This window comes from Podarcis vaucheri, assembly GCF_965113315.1.
Source record: "Podarcis vaucheri genome assembly, chromosome: 14".
In the NCBI taxonomy this organism is placed as follows: Eukaryota; Metazoa; Chordata; class Lepidosauria; order Squamata; family Lacertidae; genus Podarcis; species Podarcis vaucheri.
The window spans coordinates 32,714,919-32,729,679 of NC_138752.1; the positions used below are offsets into that span (position 1 = coordinate 32,714,919).

At 45.7% G+C, this 14,761-nt stretch overlaps 1 protein-coding gene across 5 annotated transcripts in view; it reads right to left on the reverse strand.

Moving 5' to 3' along the window:
* Positions 1-14,761, reverse strand: part of LMF1 (lipase maturation factor 1) — a 157,510-nt gene that overhangs the window by 15,644 nt on the left and 127,105 nt on the right. For all 5 annotated transcript variants that reach the window (XR_014213590.1, XM_082199107.1, XM_082199108.1 and 2 more), the window contains one exon: positions 3,671-3,854. Coding sequence is in view for 4 of the 5 variants with exons in the window: in XM_082199107.1 (XP_082055233.1) it covers positions 3,671-3,854 (184 nt within the window). In the remaining variant the exon portion in view is untranslated. The remainder of the gene's footprint in view (positions 1-3,670; positions 3,855-14,761) is intronic.

Sequence of the window (14,761 nt, forward strand, 5' to 3'; positions counted from 1 at the left end):
TAGGGCAGGGTTGGGAAACCTTTTCTGGCCCTAGTGCTTCATTCTCTCATGGACAACTTTCCAGGGCTTCAGGCCAGCGGTCAGAGGGGCCAGAGGGAGACAGTGGAAAGACCATGTTGGCCACATTCCAGCCAGACTAGAGATCCAAGCAGGCAAGTGAGCAAGCTGGAGGCCTAAATGGCCACACTTGGGCCTGGGCCTGAGATTACTCACCCGCCTGGCTTGGGACGTTCTGTTGCTGGGCTGGGGAAGAAAGACACGACACTTGAGGGTCCCTGCAACGTACTAGCCCTCTAAGGACGCCAAGGGCTTTCAAGATGGCAGGCCTTCTGCACTGAGCCTCACACCAAGAATGGGCAAGCCTCAGACCTGCAGGATTTGTACTTGGCTTTCGCTAGAACCTTGAGGTCCACCAATGGCTCAGAAGGGAGGGTGCTGAATTGAGGGAAATGGTGCCCCTCTCAGCAGGCACTGGGTTTCAGAAGCTCACACAGAGATGCTTATACACACACACACACACACAGAGAGAGAGAGAGAGAGAGAGAGAGAGATGTTTCCTACTCAAGGTTTTCTGATTTCAGCAGGCTAGTTTAGGCTTTTTGTTGGTGCTATTGGCATCAACTGTTCCTGATCTGGTGCAAATGACCCAGAGTTCTAGGAGTAGTTCCTGCTCTCCCTTCTTCCTGAGCCTGATCAAGGCCACGGCGACTTAACAATTAAAGGACCAGAAGCTGTGATGTCTCACATGACAACATTGCCCAACAGCAGAGCAGGATCCAAACACTCATTCACTCACATTTATGATTTCTGTCCCCCACTTCCCTCTCTCGTTCCCCCTCTTCCTGTCTCTGTTCTTTTGTCACCTCACAACTCTCTTTTCTTCTTTTCTCCTCCCATCACAATGCTAAAATTCGGACTGCAAACTCCTTTGGTGTTTGTCCTTTCCCCCTTTTTGGTTTGCTTATCTTGCTATACAAAGTGCAACACACACACACGCTGCAAGTGGTCTCTGGCAGGACAGTGACCTGGTAGATCGGAGAGTCTGGTTTCCTCCTGTCACTGTCCTGGGGGCCGTTTGTGACCTGGATTCCCCCCCCCAGCCAATAAGAAAACAAGCATTTGCTCAACCTCCCCCTCCCCAGCCCCCGCCTGCAACATTGCGGGCCTCAGCCAATGGGCTGTGCCATATCTTTATGAAAATCTGCTTTTCTCTAAATAGTCTGGGAAGGGACTAAAAAGAAGAATGTCTAAAATGCTGCTCGGTTAACAACAAGTCCTAGTGTAGAGAAGCCATTTCTGGCTTGGGGAGAATTTTCTGTTCTTTCTTCTGGATGGTATTGAAATTAAGTATACGCTTGGAGTCCATCTGAGAAGGGAGCTTTAGTCTGAAATACCAGGAGCGCCAACTTGAATAAAATATTGGAGGGGGGGGGACAGGTAAGCCCCGCTCTGCAGAATTGATCACATGAAGCGGTGAGTGAACGCCATTTGAATTGCAATGCCCATCAACTTCGGCTCACCTCCAAGCTGAGGTGGTTTGATGTATCGCCAGATTGCAATGTTTGGCTGGTGATATATCGCAATGTCGAAAATTTCACATCACCCAGCCCTATTTTGTACTACAACTCCCATCAGTCCCAGCCAGCGTGGCAGATGGGAGTTGTAGTCCAAAACATTGGCGGGGCGGGGGGCAGTTTGCCAAAGGCAAAGGCTGGTTTTTTATTATTTTAGATGCATCAACCGATCCAGGGAAGTAGGTTGGCAGCATCCCCAAAAGACTAAGATGCAGCTGTACCTTTGCAAATGGCCACCGGAAAGGAAACTGAAGCTACTGAGAATTGGACAAATAAGCAAAACTGACCCTTGCTGCATCCTGCTGCTTTTTGAAAAGAGAGACAGAGAGACAGACAAATAAAAATAATAATAACTGACTAGCACGGAGAGTTCCTCTTTCCCATCTCTGCAGGGAAACAATGCTTGTTTAAGCCTTTCTGCTACCCTGATAAACTGTTTAGTCTGAGAATATTTTGGGAGCAGTTTTTCATTGAAATGGGAGGTCTGGACCCCTGGGAAAGTGGGTGGGTATTTCAGAAAAGCCAGGATTCGTTATGTTGCACAGAAACATGAGAGAGAAACTTGGTCAATGTAAAGATGAACACATTCCTGGGACTGGGACACCTCATGTTAATTCCCCCTCCCCCAAGTCTGCCTGGAGATTGCTGGATTGAGGTGCCTTTTGTGCAGGATCCTGGCCAGCTCGGCAGAGGAGGCAGGGTGGTAGAGACAGCAGATTAGGGCCAAGGTCGCCCAATGAGCTTCATGGGCGAGTGGGGATTTGAATCCTGGTCTCCCAGGTCCCAGTCTAGCACTCTACCCACTACACACCTGTCTGTCTGTCTCTATATAGAGAGAGTGTGGTGCAGTAGTTATAGTATTGGACTGTGACCTGGGAGCCCAGGATACACATCCCTGAAAAGTGAATAAGATGGACTATAATTAGAAACTGTTTTAGTTTAATAATGATATTCGAAAGCTGTTACCTTTAATTGCAAGGAAACTCAGAAGGGAAGGATTTGAGGAAGTCAACAAAGATGTTTAAAAGGTTGGATTTGTGAAGAATTAAGTTTGTTGTTATTGTTTATCTGTTTATTGTTCCCCCCTTTCCCCCCCTCTCTCTTTCTTTCTTTCTTTCTTTCTTTCTTTCTTTCTTTCTTTCTTTTTCTTTTTCTTTTTCTTTTTCTTTTTCTGTTTTTGTGTATCATTTTGCTTTGTGGTTTGTGTTATCATTGTGGAAAATCTAATCATATTTTTTTTTAAAGGATACACATCCTCACTCAGCCATGAAGCTCACTGGTTGACCTTGGGCCAGTGCCATCTCTTAGACTAACATACCTCACAGGGTTGTTGTGAGGATTAAATGAGAAGAAGGACAGCCATGTACACCACCCTGAGAATCTTGGAGGAAAAGGTGGGATAAATAAAACAAGATATATGTGTGTGTGATGCAATCCTGAGGGATAGAAACTTAAAACCAACCAACCAACCAACCAACCAACCAACCAAATAGAATACTATTGTTGCAGCCATACAGTATTCCCAGACCCTGGCAAAATAGGACATTGTCCCTGCAGCAATAAATAACTATTATTATTTATATCAAATGCTAGTCCTTCTCAGAGTAGACACATTGAAACAAATGAGCATTACTAACTTAGTTTCTTTAGTTTCTTTTTTTCAGTGCTTTATTATCCATAATTGCATCCATACATCCAAGACATATCATTATCTATATATCAAACTTACCAAAACAAAATTCAAACAGTAGAATGTAAGTCTTCAGATCATAAAATTAGTACATAATTTTGACTTCCCATCCTTGTCAACATCTTTCCACTCTAGTAAACTATTACCTTAAGATATCAATTGCATTAATAATAAACTAATAATGTACATCTATATATACCTGTCTATTTTTACCCTTACCCTTTCTTTAATTTCAATGGGTGTACTCTGAGTAGCGCTTCATTGGGCTGGCCACCATCTCCCAACCTAACCTACTTCACAGATTTGTTGCGAGGATAAACGCAGGCGGCGAAGAACCTTCTGTGCACATAGGTGTCTGTGTTTTCCCATCAGACCAATGTATTGCTTCAGTCCAAGAAGGACTTACCACATCGCAAGGGCTCCATCTTCCCCTCTGCCTCTCCGGCTTGCATCTCTTGCACTCTGGCCTTCAGGCCTTGTTCTTTGGAGCTGAAAAGGAACCCCAGGGCAGCATCGTCGAAACAGGCAATGCTTGGCACAATGGTCAGCCAGTTAAGGAAGCTCAAGTTCCCGCTCACGATGAGGAGCACCTAAGGGCAAGAAAGAGAAGATGGGCAGCTTGTGGTCAGGGGGAGATTAGTGCTTTCTTCTCAATGCACCGCAGTGCCTGGTTGGTTATAGGTGCTAAGCAAACAGTAAGAGGGGCCTCAGAAGCTGCCTTACACCCAACCAAGTCCTTGGCCTATCTAACTCAGTGCTGCCTACACCAGGCATAGACAAACACGGCCCTCCAGATATTTTGGGACTACAACTCCCATGATCCCTAGCTAACAGGACCAGTGGTCAGGGATGATGGGAATTAAGATTACTGGAAGAAATATCAACAACCTCAGATATGCAGATGACACAACCTTGATGGAAAAGTGAGGAGGAATTAAAGAACCTTTTAATGAGGGTGAAAGAGGAGAGCGCAAAATATGGTCAGAAGCTCAACATCAAAAAAATGAAGACCATGGCCACTGGTCCCATCACCTCCTGGCAAATAGAAGGGGAAGAAATGGAGGCAGTGACAGACTTTACTTTCTTGGGCTCCATGATCACTGCAGATGGTGACAGCAGTCATGAAATTAAAAGACGCCTGCTTCTTGGGAGAAAAGCAATGAGAAACCTAGACAGCATCTTAAAAAGCAGAGACATCACCTTGCCAACAAAGGCCCATAGAGTTAAAGCTATGGTTTTCCCAATAGTGATGTATGGAAGTAAGAGCTGGACCATAAAGAAGGCTGATCGCCAAAGAATTGATGCTTTTGAATTATGGTGCTGGAGGAGACCCTTGAGAGTCCCATGGACTGCAAGAAGATCAAACGTATCCATTCTTAAGGAAAACAGCCCTGAGTGCTCACTGGAAGGATAGATCCTGAAGCTGAGACTCCAAAACTTTGGCCACCTCATGAGAAGAGAAGACTCCCTGGAAAAGACCCTGATGTTGGGAAAGATGGAGGGCACGAGGAGAAGGGGACGACAGAGGACGAGATGGTTGGACAGTGTTCTCAAAGCTACCAGCATGAGTTTGACCAAACTGCGGGAGGCAGTGGAAAACAGGAGTGCCTGGCATGCTCTGGTCCATGGGGTCATGAAGAGTTGGACACGACTAAACAACAACAACAACAACAACAAAGCTATGCAGGATCCGGTATGGTTTCACATTGGATGGGAGAACCGCGTGTTGAGATTCCTGCATTGCAGGGGGTTGGACTAGATGACCCTAGGGGGCTCCCTTCTGTTTCTACAATTATATGATTCCTCTTTACAAAAATGGAATAAAATGCCTGGGTGGTGTACAGAACGCGTTAAAAGCAACCAGAGATTCAAACCCAAAGTCACAAGAATCCACATTAGAAAACAGATGCTTCGTCATTGCCATCATTATTGCATCACTTAAAAGAGAGGGAGGGGAATGATGACGCACGCTGTTAGTTTGGGTCTTTGGCCACCATTCCCCCCCCATACTTTTATATGATCTACATCCACAAATATGAAGCAGTCCACTTCATTAACATTTCTCACTTCTTCTGCTCAATTGCATTCCTGCGCCGCCACCCCACTTTCCAATATTGAGGCAATTTGAAGAAAATAATTCCCTGAGTTGCCCCTCTGACACAGGATCACCTTACTACTTTATATGTAGTAACTGGGTGGTCTGTTCTGTTTTCCTTTCCTTTCCTTCCTTTTTTTTTGCTTTATTGCTTGGGAGATTGAAAAAGAAGAATCTTATTTCTAACAGCTGTATAGTGGTGTGTGTGTGTGTGTGTGTGTAATCAAATAAATAAATAATCACAAGATTCAAAATGTGGCCTCTGAGGTTTTGACATGAGGGTGAAATTATGAACCTGCCAAACATACGGTTCTTCAGCCTGGGGCAAGCAGGTCTTTTGAGGGGTAACAGAGAATTAAGAAAAACACAAGCAGAATCTCTCTGCAACAGGCTGTAGGTGTTAGATCGGGGACAGGGAAGCTGTTGCCTTCCACATCTTTTCTGACTTCCATTCCGACCAACCCTGGCCAGCATGCCTAATGGTCAGGGGTGACGGAAACTGTTGTCCAGCAACCTCTGGGCGGTCAGAAGCTCTCCAGTCCTGGCCCAGAAGCACTGTCTTTTCCTCACATCAAGGCATCGTTTGCAAGCCTGGTGGGCTTTCCGATGCTTAGGACTACAACTCCCATCAGCCCCAGCCAGCATGAGCATGTGATGCTGGGGCTTCTGGGAGCTGTAGTCTGAAACATCTGGAGAGCATCAGGTTGGCAAAGGCCACCTTAAACCAAGACCTGACCCCCCCCCATCCCAAGTCTGCTCCTGAATCGCGAAGGTTTTCTTTTATTAAGGCACAGTATTAATCACAGTAATTGGGTAGGAACGGTAAGGTTATAAAACTACAGAATGTCTAATGAGCAAAAGCCTGAAATGAGGAGCTGGGACCTCTTTTTTTTAATCTAATAATGTCAGTTTTATGGATTATGACTGGAGTTTTATGAAGTGCGATATGAAATACTGTGGATTCATGGCTCTCGCTGGATTAATTTGGGTGGGGGGTGAGAGTGGTTTCCCTCCTTCAGCCCCCCAAACAATTATTCCTTGTGTTTCTCTCCCCTTAGCCCTGGCAAGGGAGCCCAAATGCTAGGAAATGGGGCAGGTACCGTCAGAAATCTTTTACAGGTCCGTACACGGTTTGAACCCTAATTGCAGATCATTATAGGCATTTGGTAGGTACCAGCCAGAAACTCATAATCTCCGCCAGACAGTATATCCTTCCAGAAGGAGCTGTAACAACAACTTGCAAACTGTTCCAGCGCACAGACCAGGGACGGCTATTAGTGTGTGGGCTGAAAGGCACCACAGGGGCAACAGAGTGCCCTGGAAACTATGAGGAAGGGCCATAGCTTAGTGGTAGAGCACCTGCTTTGCATACAGATGGTCTCAGGTTCAATCCCCGATGAACCTTTTGCATGCAGAAGGTCTCAGGTTCAATCTCACAGACAGGTACGCCTGTGAAAGAGCCACTGCCAGTCAGTATATTATTATTAGAATCATAGAACTGGGCAGTTAGAAGGGACCAATGAGAACCATCTAGTCCAACCCTCTGCAATGCAATCCCCATATGGGGATCAAACATGCAACCTTGGCATTATCAGCACCCGGCTCTAACCAATTGAGCTATCCAGGTAGATAGTGCTGAGACAGTGGTATGAGGCAGCTTCCTGTGTTCCTATTCAATCAGCTGTTTCTTCATGATTGTGAGAACTAGAACGTAGGAGAACTAGAACCCTGGAGATGCTGCCAAGGCAGCATTGACCCAATGGTATTAAGGCAGCTTTCTCTGGAATCGACCCTTCATTCAGATCCATGAGGACTAGAATCTTACTTTATAATTATGGAAAGAGCCGCAACTCAGTGGTACAGCACCTGCTTTTGCATGTAGAAAGTTTCAGGCACGACGCTCGGCATCTCCAGGTAGGGCTGTGGAAAGACCCCTGCTGGAAACTCTGGAGAGCTGCTGCCGGTCAGTGTGGACACTACTGAGCTAGATGGACCAATGGCTCAGTGTAAGGCAGTGTCCCTACATACTCTAACCAAACAGCCTAGTTGCCCTGTGTGCCATTCAGATCACATCATCAAAACTGCTTTTTTGGGGGGGGGGGTCATAGAATTGTAGAGTTGGAAGGGAGGTGCTCCCAGTTACTTGTCATTTTTAAAAATTGAACCGGGAATGCCTAATTCAGATGACTTGGAGGGCAAAGCTCCCCTGCTGTTGTTGTTAATCTGCCCTTTACCCCAAGGTCCCAGGGAGGGTCACAACAGTGAAAACACAATATTTCAAAGCAGGTTCAGTGTGGAAGGGGGGGCTGAGGGTTCCTCCCCCCCCCCCAGCCACTGAGTGGGTTGGCTGGTGCACTGTCCAAATCAGGGCCTTCCTCTCAGCAACGTTAGGATCCTGAGGCATCAGCCATGACATCAGGGACTTCACTGCCTTACAAAAAACCCACCAATATTTGTTCTTCCTGGTCCTCTGGGACGGAACTGAGTCTAGGAGTTATTTTGCTGCGTTAAGGGCAGGCTCCTAGATTGCTCATTAGGAAGGAGACGGCGAGCAAGAGGTAACCCCCTCTCCTCAGGGTGACAGAAAGTAGTTCTTGGAAAAACCACAACACGTTGACTTCTCTATTGCACATGGGACAGCAAAGGAGTTTCCAAGGAGTAATTCAAGCCAGTGACAGGCTGTGGAAAGCGGTGGGCAATCCGGGGGCAGCCTCCCGAACTTTTACAAGTGCATACTAGATATATTATCTTACCAAGCGAGGTGAACCCTGTTGATGCCTAGCCAAGTCAGTTCCAGGAATTTATAGGAGTTTAGGTTGGTTTTTTTTTTAAAAAAGAAAGCAGAAAGGAAAAAAAGAAAAAGGGAGAGGGGAAGAGAGAGAGAGAGAGAGAAGTCTCTCCTTTAAAAAACAAGAAGTTAAAGGAAATTTATTGCCCTGTCAAAAGCAGGGCTCTTAACCCAAACTCAGCACTTGGGTATCCAGTTTCCATCTTTGGCTGCACTTGCTGACACCCGCCTGCCTCGCTTCACGCCAGCCGCCCGCCAGCCTGGGCCAGAAGAAATGTACACATGGCCTTGGATGGAGCAGCAGCACCAAAGGTGTCAAAATGTAAAGAGAGTCAACCCACAGAAAGCAGGTGGGAAGGCTGCCACAGGAAGAGGATATGGGAGAGTCGCAAGGCTCATGCAGAGAAACCCTCACAGTAGAGTTTGTGACTCCAGGAAAGTCCCTTTTCTCTTTGATATAGCGAAGGGATCCCCACGACTGGATGGGGCCACCAGGTACTAAATTTCTTGAATGGAATCACATTCCACTTTTTGGAATTAACGGTGCTCATCAGATGGTGAGATAAGCTGGCGCTATTATCATCCCAGGAAAATCATGATATACCGGTGCAGCCTTCCTCAACCTCGGTTCTCCAGATATTGTTGGACTACAATTCCCATCCTCCCTAGCAAGCAGAGCCCGTGGTCAGAGATGATGGGAGTTGTAGTCCAACAACGTTTTGGGACCTAAGTTTGAGAAAGGCTGAACTGGTGGGTTAAGCCCACTTTTGACATGTTATTACTTAACTTATTTTTTAACTTCATCATCATCACACATTTAACAATATTTATATGCCACTCAACCATCAAAATACCTCTATGTGATCTATACACAAAAATATACAGTAAAATCACCCGTAAAATCAGATGTTAAAAACAAGTTATCCTTAAAAACCCCTGAAAAAATAAAAACAGGAGTCTTAAAATATACCTTATAAAACAAAATTACGTATTAAAATACACGCAATAGAACCATACAATTGTAGAGCTGCAAGGGCCCCAAACGGTCACATAGAATGCAGGAATGTCAAATTTATGTGTCAAGATAGACTTGCTAAAACTTTTTCCCTTAAAGCAGGTGCTGAAAACAGTATAGCAAAGATGCTGTCCTAATATCAATGGGCAGGGAGTTCCAAAGTGTAGGTGGCGCCACATGGAAAAGTGGCTTCATTGAATTATGTGACGGTGGTAAAACTGCCAGTTCTAAGGACTGAAAGGGATGAGCTGTAAATGTGTAAATTTGCTTCCTAAACCCCATGCACAAACAGATCATACAAAAGTAGTAGAATGTAAAATACACAAACAAAACTGGAACCCAAGAGATTCTTTTGCAGCCAGATCTTAACCCTCTTTACTCAGAAATAAGGACAGTTGTTCTCAAACTTTTTTTTCAGTGGGCCACAATTTCAGAATAAAATTTGCTTGTGCCACACCAATTTTTTAAGGGATAAGAAATACACTGGAAAACAAAAAGAAACAATTCCTAGCAGTGCTTGATTTATAACACAGAACACAACTACTTTATAATATGATCACAGGGCATCCAGAATGTATGCGGCTACATAAGAGCACAACTCATTCTCAAAATATAATAGTGATTGTCTTTGAATCTGCCTGCCACACTTGCCATACTCTGCTGTCACACCAGTGTGGTACACAACACTGGTGGTAGGAGCAAAGCAGTGCAGACTCACTGCTTGTCTCCTGGAAATGTCGGCCAAGTTACGATTATATCTGGGTCAAAGGTTGGGGAAGCAATTCTACTTGGATGGAACTAAAGCAAATTCTTGATTAGTTTTTAATCAAACACAGGACAAGAAGATGGAAAAAAACTGGAAGTCTTGGAGGTCATCCCAACCCACAAGTGGTTCTTATCCAAGTCTGTTGGTATTACCAGTTATAGAGCAAAAACCACCATCTGAGCAATTGGGATTTATATTCCAGTCCAGAAACCAGTAATTACCGAGTTACCAGGGAAATTTTGCCCCAAAGCAAGAGCCACAGCAAAATTGCAAATCTAGCCAGAGGAAAGATGTGTGACAGCATTTAGGGGAAGTCTAAAGGACTTCGCCTGGGTGAAAGTAACATTGAATGCCCTTGTGGCGACAATGCATTTCTCACTTCTGCCACAGTAATAAAAAAGTACTTCCTGGGCAAAAGTGAAAATATGTAGTGATGGCCACAAACTGGGATGACTTTAAATGGGGATTGGACAAATTGATGGAGGATAAAAACTAGGTCCTGCTGGATGAGGCCAATGGCCCATCTTGTCCAACATGCTTTTCTCACAGTGGCCAACCAGATGCCTGTGGAAAGCGCACAACATGGACCAGGGCACAGAAGCAACTCTCTTCTTGTGGTTTCCAGCAACTGGTGTTCTGAAGCATACTGTCTCCAGATGTAGAGGCAGAGTATAGCCATTGTGGCTAGTAGCCATTGACAGCCTTCTCCATGAATTTGTCTAATCCTATTTTGAAGCCATCCAAGTTGGTGGTCATCACCACCTCCTGTTGGCATTCCAAGGTTTAATTCTGTGCTGCGTGATGAAGTATTTTCTTTTATCTGTCCTGACTCTCCCAACATTCAGATTCGTTGGATCTCCACAAGGACTACTGACCCTGATGGCTACCTCCACTGTTGGAGGCAGCAAGGTTTCTGAATACCAGCTGCTGGAAAATACCAGCTGTTAGGAGAGAGTTGCTGCTGCACTCAGGTCCTGCTTGGGGGCTTTTCATCATGGGCATCCTGTTGGCCATTGTAAGAAGAGGATGCTGAGTATTACTGGCCTGATCTAGCAGGCTTTCCTTACATTTTTATAAACAATAAAACGCCAGCAGGTACTGGGGTGCCCAATCCAAGGGCATGCCTTGAACCACAGGCCATCTTTTGTCACATGGTCTCCAAACACCAGTTCCTGGAAATTGCAAGCGAGGAGAGTTGCTGTTGCACTCAGACACTGCTTGTGGTCTCCTTCTCATTGAAGCATCTGGTTAACCACTGTGAGAGCAGAAGGTTGTGTGCACCATTAGTCCTACTCAGAGTAGATCCACTAGAATAAATAGGCACATCTAACTGTGGCCCATTCATTTCAAAAGGTCATGAATAGAACTTAGCTGGATGCTACCAAGGCTACTGGGACAGATGAGTCGTTGGTCTGATCCAGATGCCAGAGGTCTTCTTAGGTTCATCTGAGGAATTGGGGAAAACAAATAAGACAATTATTTCTCAATCCCCTCCTTCCATCTCCATAAGTTATTATGATCCAGGCTTCATCTGTCTCTTAGTGTTGGGCAGTAATATCTACAAGATAGGAGTCAAGGAAGGATCACTGCTGACTGATTTGATGCATGCGTGGAAACAAGAAGCTGCTCCTTCGATCTGTTTCTTCCCATGGCTACTTGTTTGACTTGTAATAAAATGATTTTGAGTAACTCCAGGCCCACAGCAACATCTGCAGGGCAATATTTCCCTTGGACTGGCTGTGCAGCATTGCCATGAACCAAGATTTCAAAATCTGGGGTAACCAGCTTCCCCCCCTGTTTGGAACTATGCTTTTTGGCACATTTCTTCCACTAACACATTACACAAGTCAAGATTTTTAAATTAACCAAGGGGGCTTTTGCAAGGTTGGTTTAAAACAGAAAACCCAAGCTGAATATATTCCGTTAACAAACTACACACACACACACACACACACACACACACACACACACACCAAGTTCTGAATTATAGAAAAAGTAAGAATATTTATAATTACTTGCATATCTGCTGGTCATAGGGGAACAGTTAAGGAAAGAAGTGAAGGCAGAGAGCCTAGCATGCACGTAGGGTTCTATCTCAGCATCTCTATTCAATTTATGAGATCTCTGGTAATCGCAAGGCCAAAAAACTGCTGTCTGCCAAAGATCCAGGAGCAACACTGCCAAGAGCAGGGACTTAGATGGACAAGACATCTCACCTGGCACAAGGCTGTTTCTATGGATATTTTTTGCAAGGTGGGAGTGGGGTGGGTATAGCTCCATGGTAGAGCATATCCTTGGAAAGCAGGTGGTCCCTACATCAATCCTTGACATCTTGACATATCTGATTAAAGAATCTCAGGTATCAGCTGTTGGGAAAGACTAGCCTCTTAGCCCCTACAGAATCTCTGCCAGTCAGACCAGATAAGATAAAGAGTTCCCCAACAGTTCCTGGGCCAAAAGAAGTGTCGCGGGCACCACAAAAAGCCCATTTCACAGATGAAAAAATGATGATACTCAGAAACATTACCCCCCCAAAAAAAAACACACCCAGGAAAAAACACCTACACCACCCTGACAGAAACACATAAGGCCTGACCGAAAACAGCAGGAAAAGCCACCAAAAGCCCAAAAATGTTTTCTTAAAAATGGGACAGGCAGATGGCCTTGGTGGTGGTGGGATCTGTGGACAGTGTTATGTCCAAGGGTACCACACTGGGGAGGCCCTGGGCGAGATGGACCAGCAGTGCAATTGGAGGGGGTGGAATTTTTGCAGGGAGCACAGTGCATAAGGAGGGGGGACTTAACTCATTAAAAGTCCTAGTAAAAATTATACACATAAACTGGGCCTGCTTTTAATCTCAGAAGGGGAGCTTCCACTGGCCCCCAACAGCACCTTACTAGCCCTATGTTTACTGTCAGCAGGTTCATATCCAACTGGGAAAGGTGGGGCTGCACGCCTTTAATACATGCATTTGAGAAGTAACTATCTTCTGCAAGATTGTACGAATCATCTGCAAGACGCACGACAAGATCCAGGTGTGACAGATCGAGGAGACTCCAAGGCAAACCACCCCCTGCTGGAAGACCTTGGCTCCTTTGTGCTTTTCCTCCGCCGGAGTCATCCTGCTAAGAACACGGGACACACATTGTTTTGTGTGGTTTCCCTACGATTGGGCAGCACAAAATTGTTCTGACAGCTAAAAGGAACCCCGGAGGAGTCTGCAAAACCATCATGTTTACAGACGGGTGCCAGAGGGATGGGAGGCCAGCCCAGTGCGGCCGGCGTTCAAATGGGCCCCTCTGGAGCAAGGCTGTACTGATTTGAGGGCAGGAAACAAGCCAGGAGGCATCCGTGTTCCCACTGCAATTGAAACAAGCTCCTCGGGACAGCGGGAAGAGAGCCATCGCTTGGACCAAAGCCTCACGTTTCAGTGACATCCAGCTGTTGAAGATGCCATAAGAACAGAAGAGCACAAGAGGGGCCCTGCTGGATCAGGCCAATAGCTCATCTCGTCAACCATTCCATTCTCACAGGGATCAACCAGATGCCCCCAACGGGAAGCCCACAGGCAGGATTCGAACACAAGAGCTCTTGCCCCACCAGCATGACTAGTAGCCATTGGCAGTCTCCTCCTCCTCCATGAGCTTGTCTAATCCTCTTTAAAAGTCATCCAAGATGGTGGCCACCGCTACTTCTTGTGGAAATGAATTCCATAGTTTAACTCTGCACTGCGTGAAGGACGTTCTTTTATCTGTCCTGAATCTTCCAGTGCTCAGCCTCTTCGAATGGCCATGAGTTCTAGCATTATGAGAGATGGGGAAAAGCTTTTCTCTGTCCACTTTCCCCATGGCATGCACAATTTTACAAGTATCTGTAAGGTCACCTCTTACCTTTTCTCTAAATAAATCGTCCCAAGGGCTGCAACCATTCCTCACGGGGGAGCTGCTCCATCAACTTGGTGATTTTGGCAGCCTTTTCCTAAACTTTGTCAAACAAGAATCCCAGATCTCAGGGATGGAAAATCTGTGGCCCTCCAGACCTATGACTCTCACCATCCCTGACCACTGGGCATTCTGGGGTGGCTGGGAGTTGTAGTCCAGTAGCACCAAACCTGGAAACCAAGCCTTATGAGGACTGGTTGAAGGAGCTGGTTATGTTTAGCCCAGTAAAGAGGAGACTGAGAGGTGATATGGTAATCACCTTCCAATATCTAAAGGGCTGTCACGTGGAAGATGGAGCAAACATGTTTTCTCCTGCTCTGGAGGGAGCAGGAGAATTCTGCTCTAGAATTCGAACCAATGGCTTCAAGTTACAAGAAAGGAGATTCCCACTAAACATCAGGAAGAATTTTCTGATAGCAAGAACTGTTTGACAGTGGAATGGTCTCCCTTGGGAGGTGGTGGACTCTTCTTCCTTGGAGGTCTTTAGGCAGAGATTGGATGGCCATTTGTCATACATGCTTTAGCTGAGATTCCTGCATTGCAGGGGGTTGGACTAAATCACCTTTGGGGTCCCTTCCAACTCTACAATTCTATAATTCTATGAACACTTGGATGGCCTCTGGATAGCTACCCGTGGTCTACACTGACTGACAGTGGCACAAATGGAGCTTAATTGACAATCAGTTCACCCAGAAATTATAAGAATAACTTTCAGGTGTCATTCAGAGATTTTCGAATGGATTCAGGGACTCAGTTAATCTAGCCTAGTGCATTCTGAGCACGGAGTCTGCTGTATCTTGTGGCTGAGACACAATAAGAAATGACACATCACAAACATTCCTCAGGACCATCCACGACAAGCCTCAAAGAGCCGTTGCCTTTTGCTGATGC